General features: G+C 44.5%; 1 protein-coding gene across 1 annotated transcript in view; it reads right to left on the minus strand.

The window, feature by feature from the left end:
* LOC124005816 (ephrin-A4-like) overlaps positions 1-13,089 on the minus strand; it is a 115,467-nt gene extending 102,378 nt beyond the window's left edge. The window contains exon 1 of the mRNA XM_046315386.1: positions 12,440-13,089. Coding sequence (XP_046171342.1) covers positions 12,440-12,582 — 143 coding nt within the window. The 5' untranslated portion in view covers positions 12,583-13,089. The remainder of the gene's footprint in view (positions 1-12,439) is intronic.
* Positions 13,090-13,357: the final 268 nt, after the last annotated feature.

The raw sequence follows: 13,357 nt of genomic DNA on the forward strand, positions 1-13,357 counted from the left end.
CACTCTACTGTACAGAGTAACACACTAGTCCACCCTGCCTCTCCACTGTACAGAGTAACACACTAGTCCACCCTGCCTCTCCACTGACCTACACTACTGTACAGAGTAACACACTAGTCCACCCTGCCTCTCCACTGACCTACACTACTGTACAGAGTAACACACTAGTCCACCCTGCCTCTCCACTGTACAGAGTAACACACTAGTCCACCCTGCCTCTCCCTCTGTACTGACCTACACTCTACTGTACAGAGTAACACACTAGTCCACCCTGCCTCTCCACTGACCTACACTCTACTGTAACACAGAGTAACACACTGTACAGAGTCCACCCTGCCTCTCCCTCTGTACTGACCTACACTCTACTGTACAGAGTAACACACTAGTCCACCCTGCCTCTCCACTGTACAGAGTAACACACTAGTCCACCCTGCCTCTCCACTGACCTACACTCTACTGTACAGAGTAACACACTAGTCCACCCTGCCTCTCCCTCTGTACTGACCTACACTCTACTGTACAGAGTAACACACTAGTCCACCCTGCCTCTCCCTCTGTACTGACCTACACTCTACTGTACAGAGTAACACACTAGTCCACCCTGCCTCTCCCTCTGTACTGACCTACACTCTACTGTACAGAGTAACACACTAGAAATAAGTTCTATAGACTACTCCAACGCACCTGCATGTCAGTGGACTTGTATTAGAGAAGCATATAGAAGGTTAATATATCAATCATACCGACACATTTTGGTGAGGATTTGTCCAAACAAAGTGTAATCTGGTCAGAGCAAAAAAACATTTACGCCTAATCAGATAATACTGATAAAACAATCTCTGTAGTCATAACAACCATCACCATTGACGATCATATGAGCTATGCCAATTTGCTCATGAGACAGGATTCCAAGCTCAAGAGACATTCCACAATGAACCTGACAACTTGGGACCAAAAACACTAACAGCTGTCATGTGAAACACAGGATGTGTCAAATGCCTTGTAGGCTCCTGTACTGTTCTACAATCGAGGTTCCTCTGCTTCTCTCTGTACCTCATCCTCCTCGGTCAATACTAATTCCATTTTTCTATAGCAGGGAATTCCCTGGCTGTCTCTAGGCAAGGCTTCTGATGTGTGTGTGTGTGTGTGTGTGTGTGTGTGTGTGTGTGTGTGTGTGTGTGTGTGTGTGTGTGTGTGTGTGATGAAGGAGAACACAGTGGTAAAGCAGAGGGAGTTGAGACAGTGTTAACCATATGTCATTTCTATATATTTCAGCTGAGACAAACAGAATCTTTTGAAAACTTCTAACATTCATATTCCATTATATGCAGGACCATTTTGGAGGTCCAGATTTGATGATAGAGTGAAAACTCTGTAATATACGGTTCTACAAAACAATGCCATCTCTTAAAGATTGCTTGGTTGATGTTTAATGCATACAAGATGATTCCCACACACTGCTGCTGGTCTGCGTCATCCCGAGCCTCCAAGTCACATGGCAGCCATTTTGTGCCGAACAGAAGCCGCTTGAGTGTCCATGCCGACAGACCTGCTATCCAAACTTTATCCGTCTCTGGACAACAGCCGTTTCAGGACACTAAGACATTCACTCTACAGTCAATATTAGATGCACTAAATAAAATCAATAATGATTATCCACAGAGAGAAATGGCGAGATATGGAAATAGGTCTGGGGCCGGTTTGGGTCCATATGTAGTCCAGTGATAATGCAAGGAGTCAGTGATTATATCTATCATTTAAATTGGTATCGATATTTCCTAAATACCTTGACCAGAGGTATTCTAGCCGCTCTGTAAATGCACTCAGCACCATGACTATCTGAGGCTGATACAGACAGAGTGCAAGGCCTCTCTCTCTCACCCTCTCCACCCAAAATAACTCCTTTACAACAGTGTGTGTGTTTATCCACCTCAATTGCTTGCTGCAGGTTTATATTTTCTGTTTGGCAGCTCGTTTACATAAGATTTCATTCAGAGGGGTAATACAGCCGTCTCTAGCCGGCTGGCTCCTCACAGTACTGTGGATCACACACACACACACACCTCGACGGTGCTCCAATTCAATACAAAAATTCACATTTGAATGGATTTGTTAGAATGATTTACAAATTGAGGCCAGGTAGGGTAATGACAGACAGACAGACAGACAGACAGACAGACAGACAGACAGACAGACAGACAGACAGACAGACAGACAGACAGACAGACAGACAGACAGACAGACAGACAGACAGACAGACAGACAGACAGACAGACAGACAGACAGACAGACAGACAGACAGACAGACAGACAGACAGACAGACAGACAGACAGACAGACAGACAGACAGACAGACAGACAGACAGACAGACAGACAGACAGACAGACAGACAGACAGACAGACAGACAGACAGACAGACAGACAGACAGACAGACAGACAGACAGACAGACAGACAGACAGACAGACAGACAGACAGACAGACAGACAGACAGACAGACAGACAGACAGACAGACAGACAGACAGACAGACAGACAGACAGACAGACAGAGACATGACAGACAAGACAGACAGACAGACAGACAGACAGACAGACAGACAGACAGACAGACAGACAGACAGACAGACAGACAGACAGACAGACAAAACACATCCTCAGACAGACACTTTTTCAGATACCTAAATTAACAGACAGACAGACAGTTGACAACAGACAAAACAGACCCATTTATGTTATATTCTGTCAGATAGAACAGTTACGCCTTTCCTTATCACTGTCTGGGACCAGACAGACAGACAGACAGACAGACAGACAGACAGACAGACAGACAGACAGACAGACAGACAGACAGACAGACAGACAGACAGACAGACAGACAGACAGACAGACAGACAGACAGACAGACAGACAGACAGACAGACAGACAGACAGACAGACAGACATGGCAATCACAGTACAATACAAGTCTCTGGTCTACACCCTCCCTCCAAAAACACATCCTCTGACACTTTTTCATACCTAAATTAACTACAAGTTGAAACAAAAACGACCCATTTATGTTATATTCTGTCATAGAACAGTTACGCCTTTCCTTATCACTGTCTGGGACCTGGGGTTTTCCTCCCAGTTAGGCCTTTCCTTATCACTGTCTGAGACCTGGGGTTTTCCTCCCAGTTAGGCCTTTCCTAATCACTGTCTGAGACCTGGGGTTTTCCTCCCAGTTAGGCCTTTCCTTATCACTGTCTGAGACCTGGGTTGGTCCTCCCAGTTAGGCCTTTCCTTATCACTGTCTGAGACCTGGGTTGGTCCTCCCAGTTAGGCCTTTCCTTATCACTGTCTGAGACCTGGGTTGGTCCTCCCAGTTAGGCCTTTCCTTATCACTGTCTGAGACCTGGGGTTTTCCTCCCAGTTAGGCCTTTCCTTATCACTGTCTGAGACCTGGGTTGGTCCTCCCAGTTAGGCCTTTCCTTATCACTGTCTGAGACGTGGGGTTGGTACTCCCAGTTAGGCCTTTCCTTATCAGTTCTCAGTAGGAGGAAGTTCACATGCAGGGAGAAAGGTCCTTGCTTGTTGAAAAACAAACCATTTTGTCTGCCATGTGCTACAGTATCTCGCTACTTTATTGGAAAAGGAAAACCTAGAAAATAACCCTTTATGAAATGTCTCTGTTTTAGGAGCGTGTGTCCTGTTTTGAAAGCTTCAAGGAGAGACTTCCTGTGACGGAGTCCTGTGACTGAGTGTTGGTCTTTCCAGTAAAGGGTTGTATCTCAGCCCTGCTCTGGTGACGGAAACACACACAACCCTGAACTCATGCACCCAAGAAACAAGTTCACAGACTAGGACACACACCCTGACAGAGTCATTGTTCTACTGAAATTAACTTTAGTGCAGCACAATGGGCAGAAACATTGATTCAGCCTGCGACAAATGACTGGTATCACTGAAACACATTGTTTTGTACACAACTACAGAGTCAGACTGCCTCCTGGTACACACACAACATAAAGCACAATGTTTACTACGTCAGGCAAGACAACGCATGAGCATCATCAACACAGATGAGAGAGACAGAGAGAGAGACAGAGAGAGAGACAGAGAGAGAGACAGAGAGAGAGACAGAGAGAGAGACAGAGAGAGAGACAGAGAGAGAGAGAGAGACAGAGAGACAGAGAGAGAGACAGAGAGACAGAGAGACAGAGAGACAGAGAGACAGAGAGACAGAGAGACAGAGAGACAGAGAGACAGAGAGACAGAGAGACAGAGAGACAGAGAGACAGAGAGACAGAGAGACAGAGAGACAGAGAGACAGAGAGACAGAGAGACAGAGAGACAGAGAGACAGAGAGACAGAGAGACAGAGAGACAGAGAGACAGAGAGACAGAGAGACAGAGAGACAGAGAGACAGAGAGACAGAGAGACAGAGAGACAGAGAGACAGAGAGACAGAGAGACAGAGAGACAGAGAGACAGAGAGACAGAGAGACAGAGAGACAGAGAGACAGAGAGACAGAGACAGAGAGAGAGAGAGAGAGAGAGAGAGAGGAAGGGATGGTGTTAGAAGGACAAGGAATAGAGTGGTAATTACCACACTTTAGTCTTGTTGATTATAGTTCACAGCTTCTTCATGTTAATCATTTACCAGGGGAGGACTGAGATTATCTCTGAGCTGGAGACACACACACACACACACACACACACACACACACAGGAGAGAGAGGAAAGAGAAACGCACAGGAATATGAGAGAGAAACAAGTCTACTGGTGTAATCATAACTCCCCTGATTAGGTCCAATTACACTGTCAGCTTTCCATTCAGTGTCTACAGTACAGTACATGAACCCAGATGAATATTACAGACACTGTCAGCTTTCCATTCAGTGTCTACAGTACAGTACATGAACCCAGGTACATGATGAATATTACAGACACTCAGCTTTCCATTCAGTGTCTACAGTACATACATGAACCCAGGTACATTATAAATATTACAGACACTGTCAGCTTTCCATTCAGTGTCTACAGTACAGTACATGAACCCAGGTACATTATAAATATTACAGACACTGTCAGCTTTCCATTCAGTGTCTACAGTACAGTACAGTACATGAACCCAGGTACATTATAAATATTACAGACACTGTCAGCTTTCCATTCAGTGTCTACAGTACAGTACATGAACCCAGGTACATTATAAATATTACAGACACTCAGCTTTCCATTCAGTGTCTACAGTACAGTACATGAACCCAGATGAATATTACAGACACTGTCAGCTTTCCATTCAGTGTCTACAGTACAGTACATGAACCCAGGTACATGATGAATATTACAGACATCAGCTTTCCATTCAGTGTCTACATAGTACATAGGTACATTATAAATATTACAGACACTGTCAGCTTTCCATTCAGTGTCTACAGTACAGTACATGAACCCAGATGAATATTACAGACACTCAGCTTTCCATTCAGTGTCTACAGTACAGTACATGAACCCAGGTACATTATAAATATTACAGACACTCAGCTTTCCATTCAGTGTCTACAGTACAGTACATGAACCCAGGTACATTATAAATATTACAGACACTGTCAGCTTTCCATTCAGTGTCTACAGTACAGTACATGAACCCAGGTACATTATAAATATTACAGACACTGTCAGCTTTCCATTCAGTGTCTACAGTACATGAACCCAGATGAATATTACAGACACTGTCAGCTTTCCATTCAGTGTCTACAGTACAGTACATGAACCCAGGTACATTATAAATATTACAGACACTGTCAGCTTTCCATTCAGTGTCTACAGTACAGTACATGAACCCAGATGAATATTATTATTATCTTCATAGAGGTTGATACATTTTTCATAAGGGAAGGGAAAATCAAGTCTGGAATTTCAAACCACAAATACACTACTAGTTTTAAATGTAAGCTGTCGCCCCTGGAGGACAGGGGGGTGTAAAGGAGGAGGACTGAAGGTTGTTAGCGTGTGTAAAGGAGGAGGACTGAAGGTTGTTAGCGTGTGTAAAGGAGGAGGACTGAAGGTTGTTAGCGTGTGTAAAGGAGGAGGACTGAAGGTTGTTAGCGTGTGTAAAGGAGGAGGACTGAAGGTTGTTAGCGTGTGTAAAGGAGGAGGACTGAAGGTTGTTAGCGTGTGTAAAGGAGGACTGAAGGTTGTTAGCGTGTGTAAAGGAGGAGGACTGAAGGTTGTTAGCGTGTGTAAAGGAGGAGAGGGTGAGCGAACCGAGAACAGGGGATAAAGGAGCAGATACTCCATATCGCTGTCTCTGTTTGGTGTATGAAAACCAAAATGGCAGAACTAAGCATGTGGCAGAACGAGTAGAGGCCAGACCTATGTACAGACATGCATGGTCACCTACGTGGTAAACTAGTTTGGAGCCACAGATTCTTCAAGGTAAACCAAACCCCATGAGTGGAGTCTAAATCCACAGCAGAGAACTAGCCCCAGCCTGCTACACACTGGGACAGAAGGCTGCATACTATACTGTAGCTACGCACTCACCACTAAATTAACTTTGGTTTTTAACTGTTGTTTTATTTCACCTTAATTTAAACCAGGAAGTACCACACAGATGGAGAATGTGGAGTCCTGGTCAATGAGACAGCTCCTGTAGAAAACAATCATTCAGGATATAAAATGACAACAAAACAAATCTACATGTCTAACTCTCCTGCTGTAAATCTTTGATTTAGACTAGAGCCAGATACACTTCAATAACTTTAATCACTTATTTAATCACTTTTTTAATAACGTTCAATTACTAAGCAATTACTATTATTGAGCGTCTGCTAAATGACTTAAATGTAAATGTAAATATAAATGTGTGTAATGCTTAAAATGACACATTTATAATTGTTATTAAATGTGAATACTCATTTATTAGTACGACATACTATGTATATTAGTTTATTAATACATATTCATGAACGTTTTTTAAAGTGCAGTACATGAGTCTGCTAACTAATTGTGCAGCAGTAATACATTACAGCAGCCAGGCTATAGTCTTTGTTCCAGCCATTTTAACTAGATGGCTGACTTTATAAACCCCTGTTCACACATCACTGCTTCTACTTCATTAAAACTATAAATCTGGATTTCTATGGGAAAAGGTGACAAGCCAGTGTCCTAAATCATCTATATTAACAGCAGCCTGCTGTGTGTTGTGACTGTAGGAGCCTGGTGTTAATGTTAAATGTCAGCTGTCGCCCCTCTCGGTCCTCCACTAGACCCTCACTGCAGTAGGATGACGCCACTAGACACTGATATCGGGTCAGTTTTGTTGTTCAGCCTTAATGGTTAAGGATCTGGTTTGGGGAGGGTGAGCTGATCCTAGATATGTGGTTAAGAGAGCACTGTGGTGTGGTATATTGCAGAGACAGAGGGAGGCAGTGGTCAGGTTTATGGGCCTTGGCTTCTCAACAGCAGCTCAGGGAAAATGGCTGAACCTAAACTAATCACAAAGCCAATATCCTGCTCTGGACAGAGAGAGAGAGGAGAGGGCAGGGGAGAGAAGGATGAGGGAGAAGAGGGAGGTGCAGGAGAGTGGGCATGAGAGCAACAACACACACACTCTGGCCCCTGGGGACCCTGTCCTGGGTGCAGTATCACAGACACACTGATGGGTTTCTGATTGGGTGGTGGTGCAGCAGAAAGTGTTTTCCTTGCCACAGAGTGTGACCCTTCCAGCTTCCCCCGAGAGAGAGAGAGGTGCAGTGGTGTTTCCCAAGCAATTTTAGGTGGTTCACAATTCAAGGGCCCCGTTCCAAATAGTTATAAAACTCCTCCTTCATTCCTTGAGGAATTTATATTTAATTGGTGAAAACAGTCATCCAATCACATACATGCAGGTCAGATTTCCTCCGGGAAGGGAGGAAGTATGCATTTTAGAACATTTGGAAGTGCCATCCACGTCAAAATATTTAGGTTAGGTTTAAGGGATACTTTGGGATTTTGGCAATGAGGCCTAGGTTTGGGCGGTATCCAGATTTTCATATCGTCATTGCGTCCTTCTCTCATCCAGGGATTTACGCTATTACCGGCTAAGTACACATGGGGGCGCCACAAAAGGGGTAAAATAAATAAATAAATAAAAGCCCATTGGGTGTCTATTACCAGAATACTGACAAAATTAGCACAAGTAATAGCTCATTTCCATGGAAGCTGTTAGCTAAATATATGCAAAGAGAGGCAATCCAGCTCATCAGGATATACATATATTGGTAAGCGCTAACACATATAATTGTTGGTGAGTTTGGACATTTACAAGAGAATGATTCCCCGTCTCCTCCTTAATTCAGCCACTTACTTAGATAACTAGCAAGCTAAACTTAGGGGTTGTGTTTTCTGCATTTTTCACCACAACAACAAAAAGATAAAACACATAAAATAATATTGTGCAGAATTTTATGAACGCAGATCTAAAATGATTCTTATTCTAATTTCTGCTCAGCATCAGTTGCACTCCTCCACTCGGATGAGAATTCACAAACAGAATTCATAAACACCTGCTCCCGCTTTCTCCTGTTGTGCTGTTAAACACCTGCTCCCGCTTTCTCCTGTTGTGCTGTTAAACACCTGCTCCCGCTTTCTCCTGTTGTGCTGTTAAACACCTGCTCCCGCTTTCTCCTGTTGTGCTGTTAAACACCTGCTCCCGCTTTCTCCTGTTGTGCTGTTAAACACCTGCTCCCGCTTTCTCCTGTTGTGCTGTTAAACACCTGCTCCCGCTTTCTCCTGTTGTGCTGTTAAACACCTGCTCCCACTTTCTCCTGTTGTGCTGTTAAACACCTGCTCCCGCTTTCTCCTGTTGTGCTGTTAACAAAAACCTGCTCCCGCTTTCTCCTGTTGTGCTGTTAACAAACACTTGCTCCCGCTTTCTCGTGTTGTGCTGTTAACAAACACCTGCTCCCGCTTTCTCCTGTTGTGCTGTTAACAAACACCTGCTCCCGCTTTCTCCTGTTGTGCTGTTAACAAACACCTGCTCCCGCTTTCTCCTGTTGTGCTGTTAACAAACACCTGCTCCCGCTTTCTCCTGTTGTGTTAACAAACACCTGCTCCCGCTTTCTCCTGTTGTGCTGTTAAACACCTGCTCCCGCTGTCTCCTGTTGTGCTGTTAACAAACACCTGACTGCCTCAACTGTTCTGGTGAACTACGGTAACCTTTATAATGGGAAATAATGAAGAACGGTGAAATGAAGAAAGCGATCTGCTTTATCTCCTAACATATTGCATATGTTGACTGCAGGTATTTACTTCAATTAGCTACAGATATTAAAATGTATTGAAAAACTATTTCCAAATCCCCCAGTACATTGTATACCGCCCAACCTAATGAGGCCCTTTATCTACTTCCCCAGAGTCAGATGAACTTGTGGATACCATTCTTATATCTCCACGTGCAGTTTGAATGAAGTTGCTAACTAGCGTTAATTTCAGCTTTGGCTCGTGAAACTACCTCCAATCTCCTTAATACTGGATGCAGATACATTATAAATTGTACAAATTCTGAATTATCCCTTTCAGGCCAATCAGATCAGTGATTGATGAACACAGCCCTGTATGTTGCTGGGGCCCCTACCTACCTGTCTGGCCGGACAGTCGGTTAGTAAGATATAGGACACCCAGAGGTGGTGCAGCTTCCACAGCTCTAGTCTTCAATTAGCTGCTTGGTAACACCTGGATCTGCAGGTGAACCTCTCTCTGCCTGAGGACTGTCCCCAATCAACTCATTACACACACACACGCTATACAAAACCACACAGCACGCTCCCATTACAAACTAAACACTTACACATGGCGGTGGTTTGGAGTCAAACACACCTGTCAGCAGAATAGTTCAGCATCTAGGACCCTGTTTGAATGATTCCTACATATAAATCACTACCACAACATGGCTAGACAAGTGAACGCAAGGATTTCCACTACAGAACTAACAGTCACGTCAGAGCAGTGATCATTACCTCAACTAACACAGTCACGCCAGAGCAGTGATCATTACCTCAACTAACACAGTCACGCCAGAGCAGTGATCATTACCTCAACTAACACAGTCACGCCAGAGCAGTGATCATTACCTCAACTAACACAGTCACGCCAGAGCAGTGATCATTACCTCAACTAACACAGTCACGCCAGAGCAGTGATCATTACCTCAACTAACACAGTCACGCCAGAGCAGTGATCATTACCTCAACTAACACAGTCACGCCAGAACAGTGATCATTACCTCAACTAACACAGTCACGCCAGAACAGTGATCATTACCTCAACTAACACAGTCACGCCAGAGCAGTGATCATTACCTCAACTAACACAGTCACGCCAGAGCAGTGATCATTACCTCAACTAACACAGTCACGCCAGAGCAGTGATCATTACCTCAACTAACACAGTCACGTCAGAGCAGTGATCATTACCTCAACTAACACAGTCACGTCAGAGCAGTGATCATTACCTCAACTAACACAGTCACGTCAGAGCAGTGATCATTACCTCAACTAACACAGTCACGTCAGAGCAGTGATCATTACCTCAACTAACACAGTCACGTCAGAGCAGTGATCATTACCTCAACTAACACAGTCACGTCAGAGCAGTGATCATTACCTCAACTAACACAGTCACGCCAGAGCAGTGATCATTACCTCAACTAACACAGTCACGCCAGAGCAGTGATCATTACCTCAACTAACACAGTCACGCCAGAGCAGTGATCATTACCTCAACTAACACAGTCACGTCAGAGCAGTGATCATTACCTCAACTAACACAGTCACGTCAGAGCAGTGATCATTACCTCAACTAACAGTCACGCCAGAACAGTGATCATTACCTCAACTAACACAGTCACGCCAGAACAGTGATCATTACCTCAACTAACACAGTCACGCCAGAACAGTGATCATTACCTCAACTAACACAGTCACGTCAGAGCAGTGATCATTACCTCAACTAACACAGTCACGCCAGAACAGTGATCATTCTCAACTAACACATTCAAACTAGAGCAGTGATCATTACCTCTTTAACACAGTCAAGAGCAGTGATCAAACTCAATGAAGGAAGGAGGGAAGAATACATCTGTAAAGTATTCATTCAAACTAGGTCTATTGCTTTTCCTCTTTAAAAAGAAAAGTGCTGCAAACTCTAGGAGCTCAGATGTAGTCATTTATTACCAATGTTTCAACAGCCAAGCTGTCTTCACCAGGGTATGATGAAGACTAGTGGTGGGTTATGCATTAGTAAAGGACTGGGTAATGTGGGTGTGTTGGAGAAGCTGTCTTCACCAGGGTATGATGAAGACTAGTGGTGGGTTATGCATTAGTAAAGGACTGGGTAATGTGGGTGTGTTGGAGAAGCTGTCTTCACCAGGGTATGATGAAGACTAGTGGTGGGTTATGCATTAGTAAAGGACTGGGTAATGTGGGTGTGTTAGAGAAGCTGTCTTCACCAGGGTATGATGAAGACTAGTGGTGGGTTATGCATTAGTAAAGGACTGGGTAATGTGGGTGTGTTAGAGAAGCTGTCTTCACCAGGGTATGATGAAGACTAGTGGTGGGTTATGCATTAGTAAAGGACTGGGTAATGTGGGTGTGTTGGAGAAGCTGTCTTCACCAGGGTATGATGAAGACTAGTGGTGGGTTATGCATTAGTAAAGGACTGGGTAATGTGGGTGTGTTGGAGAAGCTGTCTTCACCAGGGTATGATGAAGACTAGTGGTGGGTTATGCATTAGTAAAGGACTGGGTAATGTGGGTGTGTTAGAGAAGCTGTCTTCACCAGGGTATGATGAAGACTAGTGGTGGGTTATGCATTAGTAAAGGACTGGGTAATGTGGGTGTGTTGGAGAAGCTGTCTTCACCAGGGTATGATGAAGACTAGTGGTGGGTTATGCATTAGTAAAGGACTGGGTAATGTGGGTGTGTTAGAGAAGCTGTCAGCACAACTTGACTCATGCCTGTAGAGCTGCATGGGCAGCCATCACCGTTTGAAAGGTTAGTTCTGCATAACCGTGCAGGTGAGCATGTCAATACAGGTAAAAGCAGGGTTGGAGGTTTAACATGAATGTAGGAAGGAGAAGTCCTGACTCCTGTTATAGTTAGACCTATCACACAGTTCAGTTAGGGCACCACAGGGTTGGAGGTTGAACGTTGCCCAATCTCAATGTGCTACCAGTTCACTCAAAGTGGACTAATATGCATAAACACCATAGTGTTGTCCTGTCTGTGCAGTAGGCTAATGCAAAAGGACGTGGGCTACTCATGCAGAAACGTGAGATAATGGGAGAGTGAAGCTCATGGACTTGTTCCAAATGAGCAATGCATAAACTCTACCAAATGAACAATCCCTAAACTATTCTCTCCAGCTTCAGAGCAGCGGGGAGGATTCCCTGGTTGTTCTAGAAACACTTAACTCACCTAGTGTTGGTGGAGTTCCAGTAGACGACGTGTCTCTTGGCCGACGCTGCGCACGCGATGTTGAGCAGGAAAACGGTAGTTCTCCAAACCGTGACAGCTCCCGGACTCCAACCGCACGTCATCACGGTTAGCGGGCGAGGCATGCGATCCACGGAAAGACAGCACGAGGGGACCGGGGTGGGAGTGGTTGGTTGAAAGAATTCCGTGGCAGGTAGACTAGTGGCCACGATTAACGCGGAGTAGAATCACCTTTATTGACGCAATATTACCGTTCAAACGTTCTCAAACTAATTCACCAAAATACCTTCCTTTCGGAGTACATCCCATGTGGAAACCGTTGTTGCATGGTGAATAAAGTCAAACGATGGAGAGACTCCTCAAAAGCTGAACCCAAGAAAGTCAGATAGTTTGGTAAAGTTGCTGCCTGATACTGAAAAGGATAGCCTCCTTTATTCTGCTGCAGCACAACTTATTTCCTTATGTCAAAAATACACTTTTAAAAGTACACTAACTTACCGAGAATATGCCTAAAGTTAACTTGCAAGTTGTTGATAATCACCTGCTGAACTATGAGTATGCTAGGTTAAAATAGCAGCGTTTTCCGAATTAGAGTTGATAGGTGTCAGTGGGTCCCGTCTGGAGCGCTGTGATTTGGGTTGGGAGGAGCACCGGCGAGAGGGCCATGGGCGAGGGAGGACCCAGGAAACTTTCAACCAATCAGTGGAACACATGGGCGGTGTCAACATTCCATAGTTTTTTAGAGGTGTGAGGTGCGCCGACCTGACTTTGCTGAGGGTGTGGTGCATCAAATAAGTCTTCCTCTCCTCGTCTTCCCTTAAGAGTCTGGACAGCAGAAGGCAAAGAAAGTGCAAAATGATATGAAAGAACATGAATAGACTTCTGCCATCTGGCATTCCT

Source organism: Oncorhynchus gorbuscha, linkage group LG19 (genome assembly GCF_021184085.1).
Source record: "Oncorhynchus gorbuscha isolate QuinsamMale2020 ecotype Even-year linkage group LG19, OgorEven_v1.0, whole genome shotgun sequence".
NCBI classification, from domain to species: Eukaryota; Metazoa; Chordata; class Actinopteri; order Salmoniformes; family Salmonidae; genus Oncorhynchus; species Oncorhynchus gorbuscha.